General features: G+C 51.4%; 1 protein-coding gene across 1 annotated transcript in view; it reads left to right on the forward strand.

The window, feature by feature from the left end:
* The window catches only part of IQGAP1 (IQ motif containing GTPase activating protein 1), a 46,392-nt gene that overhangs the window by 16,550 nt on the left and 2,904 nt on the right, over positions 1 to 26,938 (forward strand). The window contains exons 3-35 of the mRNA XM_083412660.1: positions 2,474 to 2,630; positions 3,188 to 3,265; positions 3,572 to 3,648; positions 4,482 to 4,549; positions 4,934 to 5,047; positions 5,385 to 5,563; positions 6,711 to 6,801; positions 7,247 to 7,410; positions 7,844 to 7,928; positions 8,708 to 8,871; positions 9,649 to 9,809; positions 10,337 to 10,461; positions 11,636 to 11,799; positions 12,603 to 12,693; positions 13,424 to 13,591; positions 13,852 to 13,997; positions 14,978 to 15,148; positions 15,946 to 16,029; positions 17,091 to 17,162; positions 17,360 to 17,429; positions 17,946 to 18,154; positions 18,791 to 18,946; positions 19,051 to 19,214; positions 19,950 to 20,174; positions 20,905 to 21,045; positions 21,150 to 21,234; positions 22,607 to 22,839; positions 23,522 to 23,654; positions 23,939 to 24,041; positions 24,367 to 24,505; positions 25,787 to 25,874; positions 26,102 to 26,314; positions 26,521 to 26,687. Of these exons, the coding sequence (XP_083268786.1) occupies positions 2,474 to 2,630; positions 3,188 to 3,265; positions 3,572 to 3,648; positions 4,482 to 4,549; positions 4,934 to 5,047; positions 5,385 to 5,563; positions 6,711 to 6,801; positions 7,247 to 7,410; positions 7,844 to 7,928; positions 8,708 to 8,871; positions 9,649 to 9,809; positions 10,337 to 10,461; positions 11,636 to 11,799; positions 12,603 to 12,693; positions 13,424 to 13,591; positions 13,852 to 13,997; positions 14,978 to 15,148; positions 15,946 to 16,029; positions 17,091 to 17,162; positions 17,360 to 17,429; positions 17,946 to 18,154; positions 18,791 to 18,946; positions 19,051 to 19,214; positions 19,950 to 20,174; positions 20,905 to 21,045; positions 21,150 to 21,234; positions 22,607 to 22,839; positions 23,522 to 23,654; positions 23,939 to 24,041; positions 24,367 to 24,505; positions 25,787 to 25,874; positions 26,102 to 26,314; positions 26,521 to 26,687 (4,485 nt within the window). The remainder of the gene's footprint in view (positions 1 to 2,473; positions 2,631 to 3,187; positions 3,266 to 3,571; positions 3,649 to 4,481; positions 4,550 to 4,933; positions 5,048 to 5,384; positions 5,564 to 6,710; positions 6,802 to 7,246; positions 7,411 to 7,843; positions 7,929 to 8,707; positions 8,872 to 9,648; positions 9,810 to 10,336; positions 10,462 to 11,635; positions 11,800 to 12,602; positions 12,694 to 13,423; positions 13,592 to 13,851; positions 13,998 to 14,977; positions 15,149 to 15,945; positions 16,030 to 17,090; positions 17,163 to 17,359; positions 17,430 to 17,945; positions 18,155 to 18,790; positions 18,947 to 19,050; positions 19,215 to 19,949; positions 20,175 to 20,904; positions 21,046 to 21,149; positions 21,235 to 22,606; positions 22,840 to 23,521; positions 23,655 to 23,938; positions 24,042 to 24,366; positions 24,506 to 25,786; positions 25,875 to 26,101; positions 26,315 to 26,520; positions 26,688 to 26,938) is intronic.

The following is a 26,938-nucleotide window of genomic DNA, read 5'->3' on the forward strand; positions in this document are numbered from 1 at the left end:
TTCTCAAAGGTTTGCAAGAGTGTGCCGGCCCTCCTGGAGCCTGCTAAATCAACCCCCACCCCACACCTGCCACCTGCACTTCCTGTGCTGCTTCTTCGAGTTCCCTGCAGTGCCCCGCCCCCAAATTGTCTGTCCAGCTGCAAGCTTTGGAGGGCTCTCCCCCTCCTCCTCTCATGGTGAAACATGTCTGGCTGGTGTGTTTGGGTGTGTTGGGTTCTGCCTCTCTTCCCTCCTCCCTTGTAGACTTATTTGTCAGAGGCTTCAATGGCTGGTTTATTCCTCCCCCCCCCCCCCGCCCCCCAGCCTGAGGAGCTGACAGTGGGAGGGCAGTGCCCCTGTCCCGTCCCTCCCGTATTGGTTGGGCACATGCAGGTAGGGAAGCAGAGCCCTGGCCCAGAGGGAGGGAGACAGAGAGGGCTGTGGGTCCCCCAGGGCCTCCACTCCACAGTTGGCCTGGGGAAGAGATGCCTCTGCTGAAGCGTCACCTTCTGGGGTCCTCAGCAACGCTCCAAAACTTTCCCCACGTTAGGGCTGAGAAGGAGCTGAGGGTACCTGAGCTCCTGCGGCTCCCCCAAGCAGCTGCTAGTGGGGATCCAGCATGGATGGTTCATGGAGGCCACAGCCCCCCCTGCAGAAGCCAGAGTTTGGCTATTACAAGGGCAGCTGGGCCCCTTCATTCCCCTGCAAGAGACTTCCTTGTGGCTTAGACTCATTGCTCTATTGGAGACAGGGAGGGGCACAATTGCACCCCCTCTTCTGGCATCATTTTACCCATGCAGAAAGCACCTGTGCCCACCTGCCCCACCATCTTGGAGGATGCCTTGTGGCTTGTTTTTGTAGCCCATAGATGGCCCTTGGCTTACATTTCTTCTTTGGATGTTGCCTCAGACCTGGCTGGAGCAGGCCGTGAAGAGAGGGAGGGGTTGGGCAGCTGCCTTCCCTGGCAATAAACAGGAAGGGGGGTGAAAGAGAAAAGCACCCAGCAGAGGAGGAAGTGCAGAGCTGCGGTTTCTGGGAGAAAAAGGATGGGACCAGTTGTCGCTGGTTCAGCCAAAGTCACCCCCTGCAGATGCGGTAATCCTGCTGCTTCCTGAGTCACCGTTTGCTGTTTTGTATTCTGTAGTCGGAAGGAAGTTGTTGCCAAAGCGGCTCTGCCTGGAAGGTCTTTTCTCGGTCCTTTTGGAATTGAGAGGGCAGAACCTGAAGCTAGCTGGATTGTCTTCACTATGACAGCTTGAGGGAAGCCAGTGCAGCGACTGAAACATACTGTACAACCAACACCCCTGCGAGGAGGGCTGCTGCTGCTGCTGCTGCTGCTGCTGCTGCTCAGTCACTGGGCAAAGAGGCTGAGGGTCACCTCTGCTTATGCTCTGTGGGATGCTGTTCAGCTGTTGAAACCCAAAGTGGTGGAGAATGTTCTCAAATGAGTTTGCCTTGGGTAGGGCTAGGCAATATATTGTTCAAAACTGGTTTGAAGTCCAGATCATGATATTATATTGTTTTCCTAGTTTTTGACCTGGATTTAATATGGTGTGTGTGTGTGTGTGTGTTATGCAAAACTCACAACATGGGAAAAACTGTGAAGCCCGCCAATGCCTCTATATATCTCCATCCGTATTTCAGTCATTGTGATATATCAGAATATTGAGATGTTTAGCTGGTGGTATATCACAAAGTTGAAAACCAGATATCACCCAGCCCTACTGTTCCCCTCTACATAGTTCCATCTTTATTTCAGACATTGTTATACAGTATATTGGTACAGTGGTACCTCAGGTTACATACGCTTCAGGTTACAGACTCTGCTAACCCAGAAATAGTACCTCGGGTTAAGAACTTTGCTTCAGGATGAGAACAGAAATTGTGCTCCGGCGGTGCGGCGGCAGCAGGAGGCCCCATTAGCTAAAGTGCTTCAGGTTAAGAACAGTTTCAGGTTAAGAACGGATCTTCGGAACTAATTAAGTACGTAACCAGAGGTACCACTGTATATCACAATATTTAACTGGTGATATATCACAATGTTGAAAACCAGATATCGGCCAGCCTTAGTCTTGGGGCCTGCCAGCTTGATTCTTGGTCATCTTTACTTATAACAGGTAGTTGGAGGGGACCACTTGGCTAGCAGGTCCAAGAGACCATTATTAATGGCTGTGCCTCCTTGGGAGAACCGGCAGTGGCAGATGACTGACCAAGGAAGCCTCTGCAGGAGGAGGAGTTCCTTTCTGGGCCAGATGCTCCAGCAGGTGCTTTGTCTGTGTGCAGGTCCAGATGCTCTTGGCTGAGGGTGTTTCTGGGCTGGACGCCCAAGTGGGGTCAGGAATGTAGTTCCACAGCCCTTCCCCACCGCAGTTGATCTTATTAATTCCTTATGAGCCATCCTTGGTAGTTATTTGTTGAAAGGCAGGCATGCAAGCGTAAAAAATAAAAAGCTTTCCCAACTCACGTCCTTCTCCCCCACCCCTCCTGCTTGTAGGTGGATGGAGGCCTGCCTCAATGAAGAGTTGCCCCCCACAACGGAGCTGGAGGAGGGGCTCAGGAACGGGGTCTACCTGGCCAAACTTGGAAACTTTTTCTCCCCCAAAGTGGTGTCTCTCAAGAAGATCTACGACCGGGAGCAGACCAGGTATAAGGTAGGCAAGCATTTTTCTTCTGTAATGAAGCATCTCGCGGGGGCAAAAATAAGCAATTGGCCCAACTGCAGCTGTTGGAAAGCCCAGAGCAGGATGTATGAGAAGATGTGTCACAGTTGGTGTGCCCCGATTTTTATTTCGTTTCCTAAAAATTGGTGCATGGCTTTTCACTAGCAATAAGAAAGTATGCGAATAGTCTCAGTTTCGTTTGTTGATCGCAGAAAGTCTTCCTTAGAGGAGAGCATGGGATGCTTTCTGAAGGGCCTTGCAGCTATGGTGAGGCTCAGGCGGCAGCTTTTGCACAGAAATGTGTCAACACGACTCCCACCCCCACCCCAAATCCCTGGCTTCTGGGGTGAAGGGGGCTGATCCAACTGAACACAGTCTGCCTGCGTGCATGATGCTTCTCCGTTGTTTTATTTATTTACTTATTACCTGCCCTTCACCCTAAGGTCTCAGGGCAGGTTACAATACTAAAACACAATACCAAAAGCAGTTTTAAAGAAACTCACAATGCACCTTCCTTCACATCTCCCGCTTTTTCCTCTGCGTTTCAGGCTACGGGCCTCCACTTCCGGCATACAGACAACGTGATTCAGTGGCTGAATGCAATGGCAGAGATTGGCCTCCCCAAGGTAACTTTGCCTGGACTGTAGTCTTTGAAGGTGGGGGGTGGGGTGTTGGCAGAAGAAATAGGCACATGGGAACCAAGACCGGAGCACTCCAAACCACTTTACCTCTTCACTCCAGGTTCTTGGCATAGTCGTCATGTTTCTCCCTCCTGCCAACTCTTCCTTGGGGTGCTGCAGAGCGCCCCCTCTCTTCTCCCTGTTCCCCCCTCCCCACAAAAGGACTGAGCTTGTGGGCACAGTGGAGTGAGCTCTGTTTAGCTCTGCCAAGCATGTGGAGGAATCAGTGAGCCTTTTTCTCTTTGCGTTCAGATTTTTTACCCAGAAACAACAGACATCTATGACCGGAAGAACATGCCACGCTGCATCTACTGCATTCACGCACTCAGGTAATCACACAGAGGGGCGCAGGTGAGGCGATACAACAGGTGATGTTTTGAGGCTGGAAGAAACATCCTTGCCTGTCTGCCCCTTTCTCTTTCTCTCTGTCTCTTAGAAAGGTAACAGGCACCAACAGTCTGCTTCCCAGCAGAATCAGTCAATTCTCACTTTCCTTGCTTTGTTGGCAAGGAAATGCATTCTTTTCAACTGCCTACTTAAACCCCATCTGGGCTTACATTATGTTTGTTGATTCTATCAAAAATTAAACCACGCACCCATAGTTCCTGCCTGGAAAGCTGAACATGCTAACGCTAACAGTATACAGTATTAGTTTCTAGGGTGGCCAGAAAAGAAATTAAACTTTTTCTGCCTCGGTCCTGAATCGGTTGTGCTAACATCAGCATGGATGGGTGATTAATCCTGCCCCCTACAGAACAATCCCCCCCCCCCCCCGTTTCTATCATGGTGAGAAGCTATTTATTCTTGGGAATTTAGGGAGTCTCCCTGCTTCTAATTACCCTGTTCTGGCAGGGGGAGATCTTCTATGTGCAGAAGACTTAAGGGCAAGAGGCAACTTGAATCTAAAAGTTGTAACAGGAAGAGATCCCCAAAATTTCCTTCAAACAGCATTTCTGTGGCTTCTCCTTTAATCTCCCCCAGGGGTTATTATTTTATTATTTATTGAATTTGTATTCCGCCCTCCATCTGAAGATCTCAGGAGGTTCATAGCATAAAAGCAGTACAAAAACTCAAAATGCATAATAGAAGCAAGAGAAAGAACAAACCAAACCAACCCCCACCCCCCCACCCCACTGCCTGATCGTCCTTTATTTTCCCTCAGTTTGTACCTGTTCAAGTTGGGATTGGCCCCGCAGATTCAAGACCTGTATGGCAAAGTGGACTTCACAGGTGAGGGGAGCTCCTGCCTTCCTGTCCTTGGGTTGGTTATGGAGGAAGTGGCTCGAGTTTTTGTTTTTAGAAAGGGCACCGTCTGGCTGTTGGGTTGGACAGCAGAGCCTCCCTTTGCTTTCTGCTAAAGATCAAACCCCAGACTTGGACCAGGCCTTGCCTTCTCGAGTAGGGGCCTTCCCAGGTGCTATCTCCTCCACCAGTGGCTGGACCTGTCACTGGGATTTGTGGATGGCAGGGGGGAAGGAGATGGGGAAATAACTGGCTGCCTTTTTGTTGAGCCCTTGGCTGGCTGCCTGACTGCCTTTACCAGGTGTTTTCACAAGGGCATATGGGCATATCCTGGGGCTCACCTGCTGGTCCTTTTCCATTGTGCTATTCCAGAGGAGGAAATCAGCAACATGAGGCTCGAGCTGGAGAAGTATGGGATTCAGATGCCTGCCTTTGGAAAGATTGGTGGGATTTTGGCCAACGAGCTCTCTGTGGATGAAGCAGCACGTAAGGAGAAATGGGTTTCACCCTTTTCGGGTTGGTCGTATGAGATAGAGCATTGCCATGGAGACATAATCTATTGGAAGAATTAAATATGATGGAAGGGATTCAGTCTGTAAAAGTGGCAGAGGTTTTATATCATGCAGTGCCTGGAGGTTGCCTTCTGAGATGAGCACCTCTTTTGCAGCCACGGGTGCTTGCCAGTGTTGTGCTGCCAGAGCTCCTGTTCTCTGCCCAAGTGCCCACGTTCTCCTCCCAAGAAAAGGAAGGGGCTTGGGCTTGTGGGGTTGAGCATCTCCAGGGGCTGTGACTGACCAGAGCCTGTGCCTGGTGTTCTCTCCAGTGCATGCTGCTGTGATTGCAATCAACGACGCCATCGACCGCCAGATTCCTGTTGAAACGTTTGCGGCAATGAGGAACCCCAATGCCATGTTGGTGAATCTGGAAGAGCCCCTTGCGCCCACCTACCAGAGCACCCTGTACCAGGCGAAGCGGGACAAGACAGAAAATGCACGGAACAAGGTAGAGTTTATTTTGTATACTGCCGAATGACCCAAATCTCTATGAGGTTTGCACGTGGCACTTTCTGCTCCATATTGTGGAAGTGCTTAGACCTGCAGCTGCAGAGATTGCTTTGATGGCTTCGACCCACAGCTGCCTCAGGGTAGATCACAAGGTGATAGCTCTGTCTTGTGGGGAGGAAAGGCTTGCCGTGCCCTGCTCTTCTCTTGCACCTCTCCAGGGCATGTGCTTGAATGAGCGCAGTGCTAGGACCCGCCAATGCACATGCCGCATTATGCTTTTGAATTAAAATAGGAAAAGTCTCTTTGGCTAGGAATCAGGACTTGCATGGAACTTGGCAGGAAAGTGACCTAAGCTGAATTTCTTTCTGTCTGTCTTCAAACCAGACTGTGATAGTTAACACACAACTTTTCCTATAAAGCTCAAAGCAGTAAGGAAAGTGTGATTACTGTACATTGTTACTCTCCCCAGGCCACACCCCCTCCTAAGCTACATGCCTCCCCAGTCCAGTTTACTCTCCTTGAGTGTTTTTTGTCTGGTAGGATGTGCGCTTGATGTCTGGCAATGCAAACTCTAGGTTTGCGTAGTAACTAGCCTACTGTGAACTGTGCAGAGGTGAAATTTGCATCAGTTGCTCCACCCACTTTTGCCTCTGGCCCTGTGTGCTGCTGGTATGTGGCCTCTGGAAGATTGCCCAGATAGGAATGCAGCCTTCAGTTTAGTAATGCTCCCTGACACTGCAGTAGATTGATTGAATACACGTTTGCAGTGTTGGGATCCAGCTCTGAAAGCTGGTATTGCCTTGCAGCCACGTGGCTTGCACAAGATGCTTCAGTCATTTCTTGCTAGTTGTTTGGGAATGTGCCTCTGGCAGCGCTGCTTGGTCCGGGAGGAGGATGGGGGGTGGGGGACAGGGAATGTTCCCTTTCATTGCAGGAACTCGGTGTTGAGTCTCCAAGCGCCTTCTGGCTTTTGGGCAGTGGGGAGGAAGGCCTAGAGGCCCTTGCAGCAGTGTCTCCACATGGGTCTAGTGCATCTGCCAACCTGTTTAGCCCCATGCCAGCGCCTCCCAGCTTTGGAAGCTTTTGCCGCCGCTCCCCAAAGGCAGCTCCTGTCCTGACTGCTGTTTTCTCCCTTCTTCCTTCAGATTGCCTCTGAGGATATGGAAAGGGAAAGGGACGTGTATGAAGAGCTGCTGACTCAAGCAGAGATCCAGGGCAACGTCAACAAAGTCAACAGTAAGCCCATCAGCCCCATCCTAGCATTCCTGGCTTTCTTATGAGACACTCTTTGCCCAAGAAACTCCTTTAGGAAGCAGAAAATCCCATCTCTGGATGCCCCCCCCAAAAAACTACGCCCCTCCCCAAAAACTGTGCTCCAACACCATCCTTCTATGTGGGTTCCATTTGCCTCATGAATGTGCTTGAGATGCCGAACTAGAGACTTAGCTGGGAGTAAGCAGCAGGACGGGGGAGGCAAAGTGCCAGGAGAGACCATCCTCTGTCCATATTGCCACTCCCTCCCCCACTGGCTTCTAGAACCTTCTGTTGTGCTCTGAGACATCTCAGGCATGGGGAGCATTTGGGGTTCTGCATGGGGTGGTGGAGGTGAAGAAGCCCTCCTGCGGAGGCCTTCCCAAGGCCAGCTCCATCTAACTTTCCTTCTCTTTCTCTCTCTCCTCAGCCCACTCGGCCTTGTCCAAGATCGACCTGATTCTGGACCAAGGAGACCCTGCCGCATTGTACGCTGTCCTGTCATCGGCAGCCTTGGGTCTCCGGGGGCTGCGGCCGGAGAATAGCGACTGGTACCTGAAGCAGCTTCTGAGGGACAAGCAACAGAAGCTGGAGGTAGGGGAGCCAGCAGGTGGGTGGTCCTGGCACCTGGCTCGCAAGGAGCTCCTTCCACTGTTGTGCAGTTGGGACCCAGGATGTCTTAAGGACCAACAACACAGACCCCGTGAATACATGGTGGCCCTGAGCAACTATTAAGTTTTTGTTCAGCATTGGCCACTGGCTTCCTAATCCGGTTCGCCTGACCTATTCTTGGTCTCTTCTCCAAGAGCAAACTTCCTGTTCTGCTTTGAGATACTGCCCAGCTGCTGCTCTCCATGTTCGGCCAAGCGCTGGGAATTGTGGGAGGGGTTGCACAGAATGCTGCTGCCGCCTCCTCCACGTTCCCGGTCATGAATAAGGGGGTCAGCGGAAAGGAAATAAAGGGAGGTTCTGGATCTGCCGGGGCTGTTGGAGGCAGCGCAGACAAGTCTACTCTTTCCCCCCTCAGGCCGGCAGAGCTGGGCCCTTGCAGAAGGAGGAGCTGCAGGCCGGGGTGGACGTGGCAAATGGCATGGCTCAGCAGTACCAGCAGAGTAAGTTCTCCTCCGTGGGGCCCCTGCAGTTTGGGTTTTGCAGCTGGACAGGGCAGGCCTTTCTTGTGCTTCGACTGGAAAGCAAGTCCTCTCTTCACCCCTCCGCCCTCCCTTCCTGCAGGTTCTGAGGGATGTCTGGGCAGGGGGCTGAACTCCCACCCAGTTTTCTTGTGACTGCTGTGAGAGCAACCTCCCCAGCTTCACTTTTCCTCCCATTAAGAACACGCCATCTCACTCTTTCTTTCTTTATTAATCCCCTCCTCATCTTCTCCTACCTTCATTTGTTTAATGCAGCTGTGGCTGACACACCCTTCCATTTCCCCTCCCCTGTGGCCCAGGTGCCCTTGGGCATCTTTCCCTTGGGATGTACTGGCACTGCTGGGTGGGGTCAAGTCCTTCCCTCCCACTACATCACTCCCTGAGGGAGGAACCTCAGGTGAAGCATTGTCCCTGTTGTGAAAAAAGGAGTCCTGCAGCCCCAAAGGAACCTGTTGCCTTGGGCTCTGCTGTGGTTGAAGCGGACAGTTTCCTTGTGAGGGGAAGGCATGGTGCTTTGCTGTCCGCTGCTTGAAGCAGCCAGATCCTCTTTTCACCTCTGTCCATTTGGAAGAGGAAGAAGCAGGTCAGCCTGGCATCCTCCCTAGGAGTTGCTCTCGGGGGTCAGCAACATGGCATCACTGTTATTCTTCTTGGTGCACCTGGCTTGCTCCTGGAAATGCTGGTACGCCCAGCAGCCTCCAGGGGAGCAAAAGCTTCATCCTCTCTCCTTGGGCTCTCAGGATTGGCAGCTGTGGGGAGGATCAACACAGCCATCCGCAACGGCCTCGCTGAGAAGACAGTGGTGGAACTGATGAACCCCGAGGCCCAGCTGCCTCCAGTCTATCCGTTTGCTGCTGAGCTGTACCAGAAGGAACTGGCCACCCTGCAGCAGCAGAGTCCGGACGTAAGTCCCTTGAAGGCTTTTGCTGATGGTTTGCTTTTAAGGTGCCCTTGTGAGACGTTGTTTGGGCATTCCTGCCAGGGCTGTGTGCATCCGTGAGAAATGCATGTTTTCCACCATGAGTCAAGGAGCTGGCTGTGGCTCCCTATTGCATGTGTATGCAGTGAGGAACATGACCCGTGCAGGATGTGAACTTGACAAGAAGCTCTTCCATGAGCTACGTTCACAAGCATGCCGGCCACTCTGCCTCCCAGGGGCACCTTCATCCTTCTCTCCTCCTGCAGCATCGCTGGGACTTCATGCTGGGATGAGCATTTGGGGAAGGTGGATCAAGCTGTGCTTGGCTGTGCCTGGCCCCGGGGGCAGGAGCGCTGCTTGGCTGGCTGGCTGAACTTGGCGGTGCGGCGGGGTGTGTGTGGTGCTGAGGTTTTCTCCTACCATTTGCTTCTGAAATACCTCTGGTACTTTGGCCGATGTGATCTGCGCTTTTCCCTCTTGTCCGTGTCTACTTAATGTGCACAAGTAGATCTCTCCAGGTCAGGCTTTCAGCCTGGCCTTCCAGGGATATTGCAGAATGCTTCTTTTGCTCAGAGAGGAAGAAATGATAAGAACCTTGAAATTGTTGACCCAGACCCAGATCCCTCCCCCCCCCCAGACATTCTGCCATTGGTGTTTAGCCAGTACCATCACCCTTGAGGCCTTGCAGTCCTGGCCTCCCTTCCCAGGCTCCCTTTCCTCACTTTGTGTGGTCAGCATGGTCCTCTTTCTCTGTCTCCTCAGGGTCACCTCACACACCCAGAACTGTCGGTGGCTGTGGAGATGCTCTCTTCAGTGGCCCTCATCAACCGAGCTCTGGACTCCGGGGATGTCAACATGGTCTGGAAGCAGCTGAGCAGCTCAGTGACGGGTCTGACAAATGTCGAGGATGAAAACTCCCAGAGGTCAGACCCCCACTCCACAACACACCCACCAGCCTTTCTCTCTTGAGAAGGGCCAAGTGCTCCTGTGGCAGCAGCAGCTCAAGATGGCCGAAATGGGAGGAGACGAAGGAAATGGGACCTGTTAGGCCCTCTGGCATCGTGATCCAGAGTCCTCTGAGTCCCAAGTGGAGGCTCTGGGGATGGACCAGAGGGCCCAACAGCACCTCCAATGGCCAGTAGGAAGGAAGTGACAAGTGGTTTCCGGGAAGTGGGGTAGAAATAGTGATTGGACAGTTGTGGCCTGTGAGAGCCCCTTTTGAGGCTCTGGCTTTTGGAACCTCAGGGTAAGGCCAGGGGAGCAGGTCTTGAAGGGTTTCCTGCAGGCAAACCCCTTTGCATTCGTGTGCTCCAGATCATTGCCACTGGGAATATGGTGCCTTTTGCACAGGCCTTCTGCTTCCTTCATCTCCTGTGGCCTTGCCTGTGTCTTCATGTTTTGTTCTCTGAGCGGCCAGCCCCTTGACGTGTGCTGTCTTGACTCTCGGCAGATACATTGAGGACTTGCTGAAGCTGAAGAGTCAGGCACGGAGCGAAGGGGCCGATTTCATCACCTGGAATGACATCCAGTCGTGCGTTGACCGGGTGAACGTGGCAGTGCACGAAGAGCATGAGCGTAAGTGGCTCTTGGGGTGTGGAAACTTCCCGGGGGGGACGCCCTTGTTGCCCAAGCCTCCGTCCAAGCCCCATCAGGGCTAGTTGGTGGCTTGGGATCCGAAAGCCCTGCATTGGTCCTGTTGGTGCCATGACTGGGTGGGCAGGACTTCTTAGCGAGCCTGAGATCACTGGTGAAATCAAGGCGCCATTCTGGGAATGGATGCGAAGGCAGCAAAGCACAGAAGGGCATATTCAGAGGTGGAGTGTGTGTCTTTTGCGTGGCCAATGGCTAGTTCAATTGGTGGCCACGCAAGGCGGTTTTCTAGCCCAGACTGTCATAGGTTAGTCAGGTGGTTGCCTTATCTATAAAAGTATCAGATCAACAGGAAGTTGTGGGCTGAAAATAACACGGTGCAACCCCAAACACTTGGGATGCTAACCAGGCAAGACAGCATGCCAGGATGTGCTGTCGAAAGTCTGGCCCATCTTGTCTTCCCTGTGCACTCGGCCTCTGTTAGGGTGAGGTCAGTGTCTCCCTTGAGGGAGGAGACGGTGCTCCTCCTCCTCAGGGGCAGGAGAATGGGAGGACCTCCTTCAGCCCGGGAACGTCAGCAAGGGCGAAGTGGGTCTCATCAGAGGGAGGCAGCTCCTCCAGGGTCCAGCATCTCTTGTGTTCAGCAGGTGCTTCCGTTGCTCTGAGGAACAAGATGCTAGAGGCCTTGTCAGGCTTTAGCTGCCTTGAACTCAGCCATTCCGATTAGGGTTTTTATGGCTGGTCTATGGTTTTTACAACGTCTTCTGTAGCTCTATAAATTCATATTTGGGGCTAGTATATGACTTTTGTAATTTGTTTTATATTTTAATACTGCATGAAGGCCACCTTGGGAAAGTGGTTTCCCTAAAGGGTGGCATATAAGCCTTTAGAGGGAATAAACGGCAAAGTCAGCCCTCCCTGCTTGCTCCCCTCTGTGGGCTCTCCCAGTCAACCCTGGCTGCTCCCTCAGCCCTTTCAGTAAACTGGGGAGTGCTTTTCCCTTCCTTTCCTTGCCTCGTCCTCAGGTGCCTGGCCTAACAGTTGCAGTGTGCGGGCCAGCAGAGAGCAGGAGCAGAAGGCCTACCGGGGGGGGGGGTGCCTCATGTGCCCCTAGAGACCCCCCTGCCTTCATCCTTCCTTTCTGTCCTGTTTGCTCCAGGGATCTTGGCAATCGGGCTCATCAATGAGGCTTTGGACGAAGGAGATGCGAGGAAGACCTTGCAGGCACTGCAGATTCCTGCAGCAAAGCTGGAGGGGGTCACCCCCAAAGTAGCACAGCATTACCAAGATGTGCTGCTCCGCACCAAGAGGGAGAAAGCTCAGGTGCGTCAGGCATCCCTCCCTGCATCCAGGGGTGGGGAGGTTTTCACCGTCTGACTCCTCCGCTGAGAGTGTTCCACAGCCCCATACTTTAGCGGGGTCAGGCTGGGCCATCCTTTGGCGCCCAGGGAGGACGGCAGTGATGCCTCTGTTGGCTCTCAGAGGCCTTTAAGTGGCCTCCTGTCTGTGCACTGACAAGGTGTGCAACTTCTGCTGCAGCTTTGGGGTCCTCTTTGGCCCATCAATAAGATACTTGTATGCAATGTTGCTGTTTATTAATAGCATTGCTTGTCCCCAGCCCCCTTTATGTTCATGAGCTTCTGTTGAGTCTCGTTTGGCCCATCAGGAAAATATCTGGTTCTCTGAGGGCAGGGGAGGCAGAGACCCGGCCAATCTCCTTCCACCCACTTAGAGCAAGGGGTAGCCAATATGGTGCCCTCAGGATACTGTTGGACTCCAACTTCCAGCAAGGCCGATGGTCAGGGATAATGGTAGGAGCTGCCACCATCCCTTTCGAAGAGAGTATTTCACTCTTCATCAGTGCTTCATCAGAGGCAAGCTGGACTGTGTACCATTTAGCTAAATGGATTTTAGTTTAAAACTGAGCCAGTCTGTAGGTGGAGGCAAATGTTGCTTTGCACGCCAGTCATCTAGCATGTCTAAATTGGACTGGCTGAGACTGGAGTGGGCTGGGAAGACTGAGAGGCAAAGTAGGCCTTTTGCCCCTCCCCTCGGTATGACATCCTCTCTTCTGTTTGGCTTCAGTTTCTCTGCCGGGGATGAACCTTGCTTTGCTTTGCTTTCAGGAAACTCGGGATGAAACAGCTGTCCTCTGGCTGGATGAAATCCAGGGGGGCGTTCTCCAGTCAAACAGGGACACAGAGGAAGCCCAGCGCTGTGAGTCTCCCTGTCGTCTTTTCAGCGGTTTTTTTTTGGGGGGGGGGGGAGCTGCCAATCTCTGTTCCCATCTAAAGATGCAACCATGCCAGTGGGGTGGGAAGCAGGGTTTGGACACTGGCATTTCTCTTGGTCACACTTCCCAGAAGCCTGCTTCCTAATACCCAAGTGGCATTAGGGTCATTTTAGCCCTAGGGATCAAGGATGTCTCTGTTTCGTCTCTTGGGAGGTTGCAAGTCTAAGTCAGTAGCCTGAGATCTCCTTGTAAAATGGCCAGTGTTCACTGTGGTGTTTAATAATAATAATAATAATAATAATTTATTTATACCCCGCCCATCTGGCTGGGCTTCCCCAGCCACTCTGGGCGGCTTCCAACCAAATATTAAAATACAGTAATACATCAAACATTAAAAGCTTCCCTAAACAGGTCTGCATTCAGATGTCTTCTAAAAGTTTGGTAGTTGTTTTTCTCTTTGACATCTGGTGGGAGGGCATTCTACAGGGCGGGTGCCACCACCGAGAAGGCCCTCTGCCTGGTTCCCTGTAACTTGGCTTCTCGCAGCGAGGGAACCGCCAGAAGGCCCTCGGCGCTGGACCTCAATGTCCGGGCAGAACGATGGAGGTGGAGACATTTATTTTTGTGGTCGCTCAGACTCCCCTCCACCCTCTCCCTGCGTTTTGGCCTGTGTCTCTGCAGAGGTCGCAAGGGCTTCTCTTGCTTTTATCTCAGTTGCCGTAGGAATCCTGGCCATCAACGAGGCAGTGGACCAAGGAGATGTTGGGGTAACCCTGGGCTGCCTGCGTTCGGCTGACGTAGGGCTGTATGGCGTGACCCCAGAGTGTGCAGACACGTACCAGCAGGAGCTGGCGGAAGTCAAGAGGACGAAACTGGCAGCAGGTGAAGGCGGGGGCTGGAGAGGAATGGGGGCTGTGGTCTGCATGGGCCTGGACTGGCGGAGGGGAGAGGCTGTGCTGACAGCTAGGCTGTCTTTGGCCATCCAGGCCAGCTTTGCCTCCTCTCCCCACTCTGCTCCTACCAGAGTACTTGCCTGGCAGTGTCTGCACACATTGTGCCACAGAGCCCCACGGTTCCTCCTTACGGAGGCAGAGAAGAAGGGCTTCTTTGTCCCCCTCCCCACGACATCCCATTTCTTCCAGGAGACAACGGCAGTGAGTGGGTGAAGCACTGGGTGAAGGGAGGCTACCATTATTACCATAACCTGAGGACCAAAGAAGGAAGCTGGGAAGAGCCCCAGGGAGGATTTGTGCCAAATAACACACAGCTCTCCCGGGAGGATATCCAGGTATGTGGAGCATGTGCCACCTCCTCTAGTCCTCAGCCCCACCAAATCAGGGCCAAGTGCCTCTTGACCTGGTCAGTGCAAGGGAGGGCTGTCATCACAGGGTATCAGGTTTGTTTTGCCCCCTCTCAAGTGATCCTTGGTTTCCTTTGCTCAGTCACTGACATGTGCAAGGCCCTTTATGACTTCAGGGGGCAGCTTTGGGTGCTTCTGCTGCAAGATTTCTTCTCGCTGTTTCTTTAAAACAGAACTATGATAGGAGTGGAGAAGTGGGACCCACTTCTTTGATTTGGCAGGAATACCACCTGCCCTTTGGTTCTTCCCCTCCCTTCCAGCTGCTCATTGTAAAAGCTATTACGTAACTTTAGCAATGGGTCTTAAGTATGCTGGTTTTCCTCCTCCCTCCCCATCCCGTTTTCCTTTTGTGCCAAGTCTATTAGATTGTAAGCCTGTGGGCACAGCCTGCTTTTCTAATCTTGGCACAATGCCTGGAAAATTGTAAGGTAGTAGCTATATGAGATAGTTGCAGCAAAAAGAATAGCCTCGTAGTACCTTAAACACTAAAAAATGTATTATGGCATAAACTTCAGGTGCAATAATAATAATAATAATAATAATATAATAGTTTACATTCCAGACAAAAACCATAAAATACAATTATATTAGCAAAATATTAAAATGACATTAAAACCTGGTAGTACCCCTACACAGTGGCAAAAGGGCAGCAAAGGCAATGTGTTAAAAGGTCCCTGAAGGTACAGTGAATAAACACTCCCTGAGGTGATTCCGGGAGCACCTGACAGACCATCAGAAACAGCAACTCCTTCCACCATGAAGGCCGTTCTCTTGGGTCACCCTGAGTCGAGGGACCTGCCTCTGGGGCAAGGATGGGTGTTGGTTGCCTTTTGGCCAGGTGCTGAGTGTGGCCTTTTTCCTCTGCCCCCCCCCCCCCGCTGCCTTTCCCTGGGCCAACGGGGATCTAGAGCTCCATCTCCGCCGTCACCGCCGCGTACAACCGAGAGCAGCTCTGGCTGGCCAATGAGAACCTGATTACCAGGCTGCAGGCCTGTTGCCGCGGCTACCTTGTCCGCCAGGAGTTCAGTGGCCGGATGCGTTTCTTGAAGAAGCAAGTTCCTGCCATCACCTGCATCCAGGTACAGGGGGGACTAGTGGTGGGAGGGCAGGGAGAACTTGGGGAGAGAAAGCAAAGAGCTGCCGGGGGTGGGCATTGAGGGTGGGGAACTCTGGGTCAGGGATGTGTAAAGTGGCTGGTCTGTGGTGGTACCCACTTGGCAAAGCTTCCTTTGGTCTGTTGGCTGGGCTTCTTCAAGGTTCCCACAGTCAACCCTTTTGTTCTCATTCTGTTGTTTGTGGTTGCTGGCTGGGGATACCATGTTCTGCAGGCTGTACCTCACGGCTGTGGAGAATTTGAGGAGCCCAGTTCTGGTGCCAGAGTGATGGGCAGCTAAGCAAAGGGCCATGCAGCCCCCCTTAGGCCCCTCTTCTTTCGCCCCAACCAAGTCATGCAGGAGAACAGTCCAGCATTGGCTTGGAAGAGTTTCTTTGTCTTTCCTGCTGGGGTAGGGGAGTGAGGTTGTTTAAGCTTTAAGCTCCCCCGGGGGATCTGTTGCAAGGGTGGTGGATATTTTGGTTCCTTGTTTTCAAATCTGGGTGACAGAGGCTCTTTGGAGAGAGCTGGCCATGCTCATTATGGTGCCACACTTCTTGGCACTGTTTCTGTTCAGAGTCCCTCGTTTTGAGGTGGTTTGGCTTTCAATAGAGGCTGCTTTTGGTCCAGCAGCTGAGCAAAGAGAAGCAGTGGCTGTCCCCAGCTGTGATCAGTTTTGCGGTGCAGACTGGAGTGAAGTGGGGGGGGGGGGTACAAATGCATACAGAAGATGTTGCAGTCAGGCAAAGGAGGCCTCTAACCTGCTGTTGGGTTTGGTTTCAGTCTCAGTGGCGTGGCTACAAGCAGCGAAAGGCCTATCAAGACCGCCTGAAGTACTTGGAGGCCCACAAGGACGAAGCGGTGAAGGTAATTATCTTTCTAGGTCAGGCGCTTTGGAATTGGAGCCTCACCCCGCTCCCACCTGCTCTATCTTTCCAGGATGGATAAAACTAGTGGTCTCCTTCCCCTCCCTTGCCTCAGCCCAAGCCCTCTGGGACTCCTAGTGGCTGGTCTTAACCCCTTCATACTCTAAATAGCACTTATACATATTTATGCTTGACAACAATTTCCCACACTCTTTTAGATGTGGCGGCCATTTTATGTTAGGCCATGCCCTCGCAGCAGCCATTTTGTAACCAGCAGCCACAAAATTCCTGTGTGCCCACTAGCCCCAAAGAGTTGGCAACCTCTGCTTTCAAACAGACCTGATATGAGATCCTCTGGCCCATGGGTCTAATCCAGCCTTCCGGGTCTTTCCACCAAGCCCCAAGCCATGCCCCCTCCTCTTTGGCTGTGCTTGCTTCGCTTCCCCACCCTCTCACAAGAGGCCAGCAATATTCCCATGTCTCTTCCAGAAAAAGGCCGGCAGTGGTTGTCTGCCCTGATCCCCTTTTGCCTGATCTTCTTCTAGCTGCTTTGCCTCTCTCAGTTAACCTCTCACTCTCCCCCACCCCCTGCAAAAAAAAAAAGGAAAGGAAAAGAAGGTCCTGTTCCTCTTTCGGCCATCTGCTTTCCTCTTCCTCACTGCCATGGTGCCTGCAGGCAAAACAAAAACAGCATCCCCTTGGTAGGGCCAAGCACTACTCAGGCCTACTCCTTCCCAAATGTGCCCACAGTAACCTCCTAGCAAATTACTAGGTCACCTGCTTTGAAGCCTCCTTCCCCTCCTTTCCCATGCATCTCCTGGTGCATGGTGTGCCAAGATTGGAAAGCTCAGCCATGGCTTGTCACCTCACCTGGCAATGTAAGGAGAGCAAAGGAGGGGGCTTCATCTGACCCACGTGCAACCAGGATGAGGATACAAAGCCAGGGGCTCCACCTACCCTTCTCTACCAGAAAGCAGGAGGTCCCAAAGCCCCATTCTCTCTCCTTTCCCCCCTACTCAGTTTGGTGGAGCACCCATTTCCAATTTTTTCCATCTTCCACAGATTCAAGCCATGACCAGGATGTACCAGGCCCGGAAACGGTACCGAGGTCGGCTGCAGTACTTCCGGGATCATGTAAGTGCATTGCAGGTGGGGAACCTGGGATTGCTGGAGTCCCTCCCATCAGCCCTGGTGACCAGCAGGGCCAATGGATGATAGTGGTGTCAGTCATGATGATGATCGTGGAGGTTGCAGTCCAGCGACATCCAGGGGTGGAGGGGCGTAGATGAAAGCACAGGATGGCAAAGGGTTTGCTTTTGTCTCTTGGCTAGATCAATGACATTGTGAAGATCCAGGCCTTCATCCGTGCCAATAAAGCTCGCGATGACTACAAGACGCTGAGTGAGTATTGGCAGGAAGGGAGGCCCACGCAGCTAGTCATGTCCTGAAACTGCCCAAGAAGGGACTGTTGTGGCAAGCAGGAAGGCCGCCATTTTTCATTGGTTTCCTACAATCCAGTTGTCCCACAGGGGACATAAGGGGACAAAGCCACTCAGTGGAAGCTTTTTCTCTGTAACTGGCATTGTGAGGTAACCATGGCAATATTCGGCCCTAGCTATTTTGGTCATGGAAGTGGGTTTGGCATGTGACCTCGCCAAAGCTTATTAAGAAGTGGATTGCTTCACTTGCCTGTCCTGTTTCTGCTGAGAGCCTGCCTTGTCTTCTTGGACCTTCCCACTCCCTCCCTCCCTCCCCTTCAAAACGGGGCAAAATGGAGGGGTTTGGGTTCTTTCAGTCTGCCTGCTTCTTATGTACGCAAGAAAGAGCGGTTCTCTCGTGAAAATAAATGAAAGGCCTGCTCCTTTTGTGCCATCAGCATTTGTCACCATTCCTTGGCTGGCGTCTTTCCCTCCACAGTCAATGCTGAAGACCCCCCGATGGCGGTTGTCCGGAAGTTTGTGCACTTGCTGGATCAGAGCGATCAAGATTTCCAAGAGGAACTGGACGTGATGAAGCTGCGTGAGGAGGTCGTGACCTTGATCCGCTCCAACCAGCAGCTGGAGAATGACCTCAACCTCATGGACATAAAAATTGGCTTGCTGGTGAAGAACAAAATCACGCTGCAGGTATAGACTGGGAGGGGAGCAATCCCCCTTGCCAAGGTCTCCTCAAGCAACAAGGACACAGTTGTGTATGGCGGGCTCTGAAGGTTTTTGTTAGTAGCCACTGAAGGTTAGAGCTCATAAAGCAACAGTTCCCTCTCGGCAATAATTTCCCTGCCAGACCAGATCAGTTATCCGCCAGTTGTCCTATGGCTGATGAGAAAGATGGCCACATCCACATAACATGACGGTCGGGGGTATCCTGTGTCTCTGAATATGGTGGGTTGTGTATCTGCGAAGATAAGAGGCCCCAAACAATTCAAGGGATATCCAAATCCCCTAATTCGGCTATTGCCTTATGTAGCTTTGGTAAGCATCTTTGTTCTTTTTCTGTCCCAATATTTCCATTTCAATGATTGATAGATCTACTGATACTGCTCAGCAGGTAAGGAAAACTTGGATTTGAGGGCCAGAAGGGTGCTAGCCAGTATTTCCAGGTCTGCCAAAGTCTCCTCTTGGATCAAATGTTCATTCTCGTGGCCAACCCCGACCTCCCACCTGGAGAGTCAGCAGCAGGAGACGAGGCCAGGGTCCCAGGGAAAGGATGGGATGCTAAGCACCGGCTCTGAATTCCCCTCTGCCCTTCCCTCCTCGCTGCAGGATGTCGTGTCTCACAGCAAGAAGCTTACCAAGAAGAATAAGGAGCAGCTCTCAGACATGATGATGTTGAACAAGCAAAGGGGAGGCTTGAAGGCTCTGAGCAAAGAGAAGAGGGAGAAGCTGGAGGCCTATCAGCACCTCTTCTACTTGCTGCAGGTGAGGAGAGAGGAGGAGCTGTAGCGGGAGGTGACCCTTTGTCTTCTCTCCTTCTCTCCTGTCCGTGAACTGCTCTCCATGATCCTCTCCTTGTTTCGCTGCAGACTAACCCCACTTACCTGGCTAAGCTGATTTTCCAAATGCCCCAGAACAAATCCACAAAATTCATGGACTCTGTCATCTTCACGCTGTACAACTATGCCTCCAACCAGCGGGAGGAGTACCTGTTGCTGCGCCTCTTCAAGACTGCGCTGCAGGAGGAGATCAAGTACGTGGGTCGGAGCTGCATGGGGCGTAAAGACAGCTGTTGGCTACAGCTGTTCACCGCGCTTTGGGCTCTCATTTTTTTAGTAGAGGTGCAGCCCTTGGCTACCATGGGAAGTTGTGGAGCCCAGATGCCTGTCACAGAGGGCAGCTTTCTTTGGTCTTCTGGTTCCTGCTGTCACTTTTGGCTCCCAAGTTGGAAGGCCAAGCATGAGTTTGCCATGTGGTCAGCAGTAAATGCTTGCATGTGGTTGTAAGGGGAGGAGCAATGAAGCTAATTAAACTATTAAATTGAAATACTCAAAAAGAAAAACATTGCTTTTCCCCTGACTTTGCATTCTCAGTTATAGTGGTGTGGGGGCCCCTTTCACATTGGAATAAGTGCACCACCCTGAGATTTTGTGATGAAGGGTGGTATATAAATTGGATATAGATAGACAGACAGAGGTACTTGTGCTTCCCTCTTTGTGGGAGGCTGGCCGGCCGGCCATTGACTAATAGGAGAGGCGGGGAGGAAACTCCTCCTGGTTGAAGGTTCTGAAACAACCTGCAAACAAAAGCTGGATCTGAAAACCTGAGGATGAAGACAACAACAACAACAACAACAGGAATGTATGAAAGAGAAGTATGAAAATTGGAAGGCCACCCTCTGGGCTCGGGTACCAGCATCTTCTGCTGGGAAAGTAAGCTGGTTTTCATCCACATGTGTTTCCAGCAAGCCTTTCTCGCCTTCTTCCAGATCAAAGGTGGATCAGCTTCAAGAGATTGTGACGGGAAACCCCACGGTGATCAAGATGGTGGTGAGCTTCAACCGTGGTGCTCGTGGACAGAACACCTTGAGGCAGATCCTGGCCCCGGTTGTGAAGGAGATCATGGAGGACAAATCTCTCAATATTAAAACTGATCCAGTGGACATCTACAAGTCCTGGGTCAACCAGATGGAGTCGCAGACCGGAGAGGCCAGGTATGAGGGGCTGCTCATGCTCACAGGAGGTACCAAAAAGGTCTGGACGTTTTTCAGGGGAGAGAGAGAGACATCCTTATTTGGATTTTCACGTTTTGTGGCGGCTTGTATCTGAAAAGTTCCCTTGTCCCCTCGAAAGTTTTAAAAATAGATTCCATTCATTGATACATAAGATTAAATGTTTAGACCTGGAGGCCTCACAGTCATGGCCTTAGGAAAGGTCATGTAGTCATTCCAGGACACAAAGGTGGGCTGAACCTGGCAAAAGGTTTAGAGCCATTTTTAAAAAACCATGTTCTCAGTAAAGAGCGATATAGAAAGCTGCTTCATTCATTCCTCCCTTCTGCCTTGGGGGCATTTATCAAGGGTCAGATGGTCATAGGAGAGGAATGTCGGCAAAGACCTCAGAACCCAAAGCTCCTGCTGGACTCCCTATGTCCCCCCCCCCCCGCCCTCTGGGCTACCTGCCACCCACTGTCCTGTGGGAAGGATGATTGGGACAGAAGACTCCCTTAGAGCCCATCCCTGCGGGCCTTTCTCTCTCCCCACCCCCACCTCAAATAGGGCTGCTCTGTCACCAGGTGACCCCGGGCAGGATCCAGATGGCTGTTTATGCACATGTGCTGTTTGTTGTGTCTGCCCAGCATAAGCTGGAGGGCTAAGAGGGGGATGCAAGCGGCAGCACCCTCCAGCCGACACTTCCCACCACTCACCCGCCTTTCCTTGACAGCAAGCTGCCCTACGACGTCACACCGGAGCAAGCCCTGGCCCACGAGGAGGTCAAGACGCGCCTGGATGCCTCCATCAAGAACATGCGGGCCATCACCGACAAGTTTCTGCTGGCCATCATCGGCTCCCTGGAGAAAATCCCGTGAGTGTCCCAAGCTGCCCCTCGGGCAGATGCAGGCGGAGGAGGGTCCTTCTAAGCTTCTCTCCGCCTCTTTCCTCATTCCCGGCCTTGTTCTTCCTCTACAGCTACGGCATGCGCTTCATTGCCAAGGTCTTGAAAGATTCACTACACGAAAAATTTCCTGACGCCAGTGAGGATGATCTGCTGAAGGTGAGGAAGCAGGGTTTCCCAAGCACACACACACACACACACACACACACACTCCACTTGCTTCGCGCTCTCTTGGTCAGACCACCTGTCAATCACATTTGCAGCTCCAGCGACCTAGGTGAGCATGGAGGTGGGGGCTGCTTTGAGAGCAGAGGGGGTGGACTCGCTGCTTCTACTGCATTTCTCCCTCTCTCTCTATATCTATCTATCTCTGCTGGGCTTCTTCCTTCTCTCTAAAGAGCTGCAGCCAGTGGTCACACTTGGTCTCAGCAGCAGCCTGTGCCACTTTCCTTTCTTTAAAAAAAGAGAGCTTTTCAGGTAGACAAATAAACTTTTTTTTAAAAAAATGTTTTTCAAAAGAGCAAGGATGTCTCTCTGGTGGATGGTCAGTGGCACTCTCTTCTCATACAAGTTTAAAGCCCGAGAGAACTCACGAGGATGGCCTTTCCGTCCAGTGGGTCTGCCCTGTTTTGGGGACTGTCGTGACCTGTGCCTGGCAGTTTCTCTCCAAGATAAAGAGCCATCTTGTGCCTTCTTCTAAAAAAGAGACCTGAATGCTGTTGTTTTCTTCTTCTCTTCTAGTTCTGTGCTTTCCCACACTGAAGCATCGAATCTAGGCTTTCTCTGCAGGTGAATTCCTTTTTTAAAGCATGCCTTTAGGTGGGAAGCAGGCGGAGGAGCTTGCAGCGGCCACAGGGTAGCAGCAAAAAGTCAGGATGGAAGTGCACAGTTCAGGGTGGGGGGAGCTGCTAGAGCAGCCAAAGAGCTGAAACCATTCAACTTTTTCATTAAAGTGGCCTGTGAACTCCTGGCTTCTCCGTATCTCTGGGGAAAGAGCTGGGAGGCCTTAGCCCATGGATCACTGCCCATTCCCCATAGTCCAGCAGCGAAAACTTCCTAGCCTGTGGCTTTCTTTGACTACTGCCTTTTGAGGCTGTTGGGGAGGCAAGATTATAGCTCCAAGGCCCTTCCGTGGGAGCCAACCCTCCCTCCCTTTCTTTCCTGGCGTGTCTCCAACCAGACAAATGGCACCTGCTTAATGTAGCCACCCAGTGGAGCTGAGAAATGATCTGCCCCGGGGCGTCTGTGCTGGATGTTCCGTTTGCCAAGTCCTTGCCTTGTTTCTGGCTCTTCCTGGCTTTTTCCGCATCTCAGCTGCATTTCCCAATGTGGCTAATTCTCTTCGAAAGTGAGGAAAACAGCAGCTGCCTGCCTGCCTGCTCCCAAATGCCTGCGGCTTCCTTTCCTTTCTAAAGCCCTATTGCCTCCCCTCTGCCTCTTTGTGCAACTGAGCAGGTTGGCGGTGGGGGACAGAATTGGTGAAAGTGGCTTCCTCCCGACAAGGTGAGGTCACAAAGGACTCTTTCCCTAGATTGTAGGCAACCTTCTGTACTATCGCTACATGAACCCGGCCATTGTGGCTCCAGATGCCTTTGACATCATTGATCTGTCAGCTGGAGGACAGTTGACGACAGACCAACGGCGAAACCTCGGCTCCATTGCAAAAATGTTGCAGCATGCAGCATCCAATAAGATGTTCCTGGGGGACAATGCGCACCTAGGCATCATCAACGAGTACCTTTCTCAGTCCTACCAGAAATTCAGGTAAAGTAGAGTGACAATGACTTTCAGCAAGGAATGATGGGGCCAATGACAGTGAATTATTCAGAACAGATAGGAAGGAGGAGATCTGTTTCTCTGGTTGGGGGGGGGGGGGGACACATTTCCTTGTAAAGTCCCACAAGAAGTTGCCTGCTTCTGACATGGCACAGACATGGCTGACTGGCGTAAATTCACAGTCCAACCTTGCTTGGGAATTTCTCCTGAAATACACCCTTGTATTTAGGTAGCCACAACAACAGATTCCCCAAAAGTTCTGTCCCCTGGGGAAGTAAGGTTCCTTTCTGAGAATTGGGCACGCAGAAATATTTTTAGCAGGGGAGACTCACTTGAGAACAAGTTTAGTTTTATCTTTTCTTTCACCAAATAGGGTGGGTGAGTGTGCTTCGTGGTCAAACTTAAAAGCCAAGGTTGTTGTGACTCCAGTTCCCATCATCCAGTAGTGTTGCATTCCAGTTTTAAAGGATGCTGCTTGGGACTGTTCACCATAGTGACTTATGTGAAGTGTTATAATCGCCCCAGCTGAGAATCTCCTGGTGGAGGACAAATATGGTGCTTGTGAAGACTTATTTGGCCAAAATGGGGCAGAAAAGCATCACCAGCTGGGTTGGGTGTGGCAGGGGTGGGACTTTCCAGATTAGGTTAACTCTCTTTTGCCTTTCTGAAGGCGGTTTTTCCAGGCTGCTTGTGAAGTCCCAGAGCTGCAAGAGAAGTTCAATGTTGATGAATATTCAGACTTGGTGACCCTCACGAAGCCAGTGATCTATATTTCCATTGGAGAAATAATAAACACACACACTGTAAGTCTCCTTTGTGTATTGGACTGTTGTGGTGTAGACTTACTCTCTTGGTATAAATAAAAAAGTTTTCCTAAAGAATACCAGAAACTAGACAAAAACTTCACAAGCATAAATTATTATTATTCAACCTGTATTATGTTTTTACTATTTTTTGTTGGGAACTGCCCAGAATGTCTGGGGCAACCCAGTCAGATGGGCGGCATATAAATAATAAATTGTTATAATATCATCATCATCATTATTATTATCAGCTCATTGCCTAATCTTTGTTACTCACAAACTAGCTGCTTTTGGACCATCAAGATGCCATCGCTCCTGAGCACAATGACCCTATTCATGAGCTTCTGGATGACCTGGGGGAGGTGTCCACCATTGAATCTCTGATAGGTGAGCTTTTTTCTGATTTAGTAATGAGAAACATGGTTCAAGTGTATCTATTGAGTGCTAAAACACTAGCCACAAACAATCCAGAAGCAGGGCTAAGATGCCTCTCCACCAGCCTTACTCCTGCCTGCATATTGAGGCAGGCACATGCCAACATTGCTATTCCTAAGGTGATTAAATAGTGCCCTCCAGGTAAGAGACACGGCTGGCACCCAGGAACACACACATTTAAAATCACTTACTTAAAAAATGAGTTTTCACAGGGGAAGAGACTAAATGAGTGAAGCAAACAACCACACTCTTTTCCTATGCTTTGCTTTTCTCCAAGGAGAGGGATCTGGCAGCGTGAATGATCCAGCCAGTAAAGAGATGCTGGCCAAGACAGAAGTTTCACTCACACTGACTAACAAATTTGATGTTCCTGGGGACGAGAACGCAGAGATGGATGCCAAGACAATTCTGCTGAAGTAAGTAGGGGCCATGACAGCCCCTGAACCTTTCTCACTTTCACATCCAAGGCACCTGGGGCTGCCCCATTTCACCAAAGCATTTGCCGAGGCTTTAAGAAAAGGCTGACTGGCTGGAGGGAGCCAAAGGCTTATCAGTGAGCTTCATGGCTTAGTGGAGATTCTGAAGCTGCATCTCTCCACTCTGAATCCCCTACACAGTTCTCTAGGCAAAACACAAAAGATGGCAACATCCAGAAATAACAGAAGTATTCAGGGAAGTGAAATGACTAAAAATGTGCCTTGCTCTCAGCATGTTGGGTTCCACTATTTGATTATCATGTATCTAAGAGGAGGAAGAGGGAGAGAGGGTCCTCAAAAGGATGGCAAAGTTGTTGCCCCAAGGTTCTGATCATCCACCACAGGTAATTTGCAGCCATTTGAGGTGTACAGAAGTCTGCATCTCTGTGTACATGTATGCTACATGTTGATACATAGCAACTGCTGTGATATTCAGCAGCACACTGGGCTTTTATTAAGGATTACTTGAAATGCCTGTGTCCACAAAACCTGTGTTCAGAAACTAGGGGTGTAGTGAGAGATAGTGTTGCCATCATGCTCAGTGTGTGAACTCCCAGGAGGAAATTGATTGACAGCTTTCTGAATAAGGGCAGACGGCTGGAGAGCTTAGAATCTTCTGAACAGACTTCTGAGGCCCGTAGTGAATGCAGCAGGCAGGACTTGCAGCTAGCTGGCAGGGCTAACCCACTTGTAATTCTCCTTAATGCTGAGGAACCCTAGATTAGGCAACTTGCTTTCCCTTAGCCAGTCATAAGGAACCAGTGGGACTGTACTGGAGAAGGCACTCCTTCAAGTCACCTGGTCCCAAGCTGTTTCAGAGGTTTTGGACATCATAACCAGAACCTTAAACCCAGCTCAGGGGCTAATTGGCAGCCAGTGCAACTGCTTCAGGAGACATGAAATAAGCATTCCATGTGGCACCCCAGTGAGTGGTGTGGGCCTCCTTTTGCAGTAGCTACAGCCCCTGCACAAGCCTTGTGTATAGTGCATTACAGTAGCCCAGCCTTCAGGCTCACAGTTCATAAAATCACAGTGGCAAGGCTACGTGTAAGAACATCCGCATCTTTCTGTGCCGCTGAGATGTGAGTTGTCAAGGGTGGGTGTTTCTGTGATTTCCTTCCTCTTTTGAGTATCTCCCTGATGGTGCATATTTGGCGGAAGAGACAGCAGGCACTTGCTCAGCGATGGCACATTGATTCTTCCTTTCCTTTTGCTTTTCAGCACAAAGCGCTTAATTGTGGATGTGATCCGCTTCCAGCCAGGAGAGACACTGACTGAGATCCTGGAAACTCCAGCCAGTGCTGAGCAGGTAATGGGGAGGAGGTGTAGTCATGTTGGAGCAGACGCCAAAGTCTTCCTGCCTCCAAGGGGCAAGAGTGTGTTGCAGGCCTGGGGGAACGGCAGTCTGTGACTGACTGTCCAAAGAAGAGAAGGGCTCTGGCCTCCGGTTGTGTATGTTGGTGTGGCGGGGCAGGAATGTGTGTACCGGAACAGACCAGTTGCAACAGCCTTTCTGACACCCCAATCCCCACCCAGGAAGCCGAACACCAGAGAGCCATGCAGAGACGAGCCATTCGGGATGCCAAAACTCCTGACAAGATGAAGAAATCCAAAGCGGTCAAGGAGGACAGCAACCTGAGCCTTCAAGAAAAGAAGGAAAAGATAAAATCGGCCCTGAAGAAGCTGACTGAACTGGGGACAGTGAACCCCAAGAACAGATACCAGGATCTGATCAACGATGTGGCCAAGGTAGGCGGCATCCAGGGAAACTGAGCTAACAGCCAGCGGGCTTGTGCTGGCAGGTGCATATCCTGTGTGACGGATAAAGGCGACTGGGGATGAGGGTGGCTACTCAATGCACATGTGCACACACACTTGGAATGTCTTGGGTGGGGATGAGTTAGAAGGTAAGCCTGTTTCCCCTTCCCCTTCTGCTCCCCCCCCCCAAACTCTAGGACATTCGGAATCAGCGGCGCTATCGCCAAAGGAGAAAAGCAGAGCTGGTGAAGTTGCAGCAGACCCACAACGCCCTCACCTCCAAGGCGACTTTTTACGAGGAGCAGGTGGATTACTACAAGAGCTATATCAAAACGTGCCTGGATAACTTAGCCAGCAAGGGCAAGTGAGTGGCAGCCCCCAGAGGCGTGGGGTTATATGGGTGTACCCTGGGTCCTTGGGAAACCTCCTGACATGAAAACAAAAAAATGGAGAGGGAGGATTGCCAGGTGATGAGAAGAAAAATGGTGACTTGACAAAGAGTGCAAGAGCAAGGAGGGTTAGCTCTCAAAGAGCTGCCTGCAGGAAGAGCAGGAGTCGGGGGGGGGGGGTTATTTCCACCCCCAGGTGTATTGGTGGCCCTTGGGGAGGGAAAGG

This window comes from Podarcis tiliguerta (genome assembly GCF_965153285.1).
Source record: "Podarcis tiliguerta genome assembly, chromosome: 14".
Classification (NCBI taxonomy): Eukaryota; Metazoa; Chordata; class Lepidosauria; order Squamata; family Lacertidae; genus Podarcis; species Podarcis tiliguerta.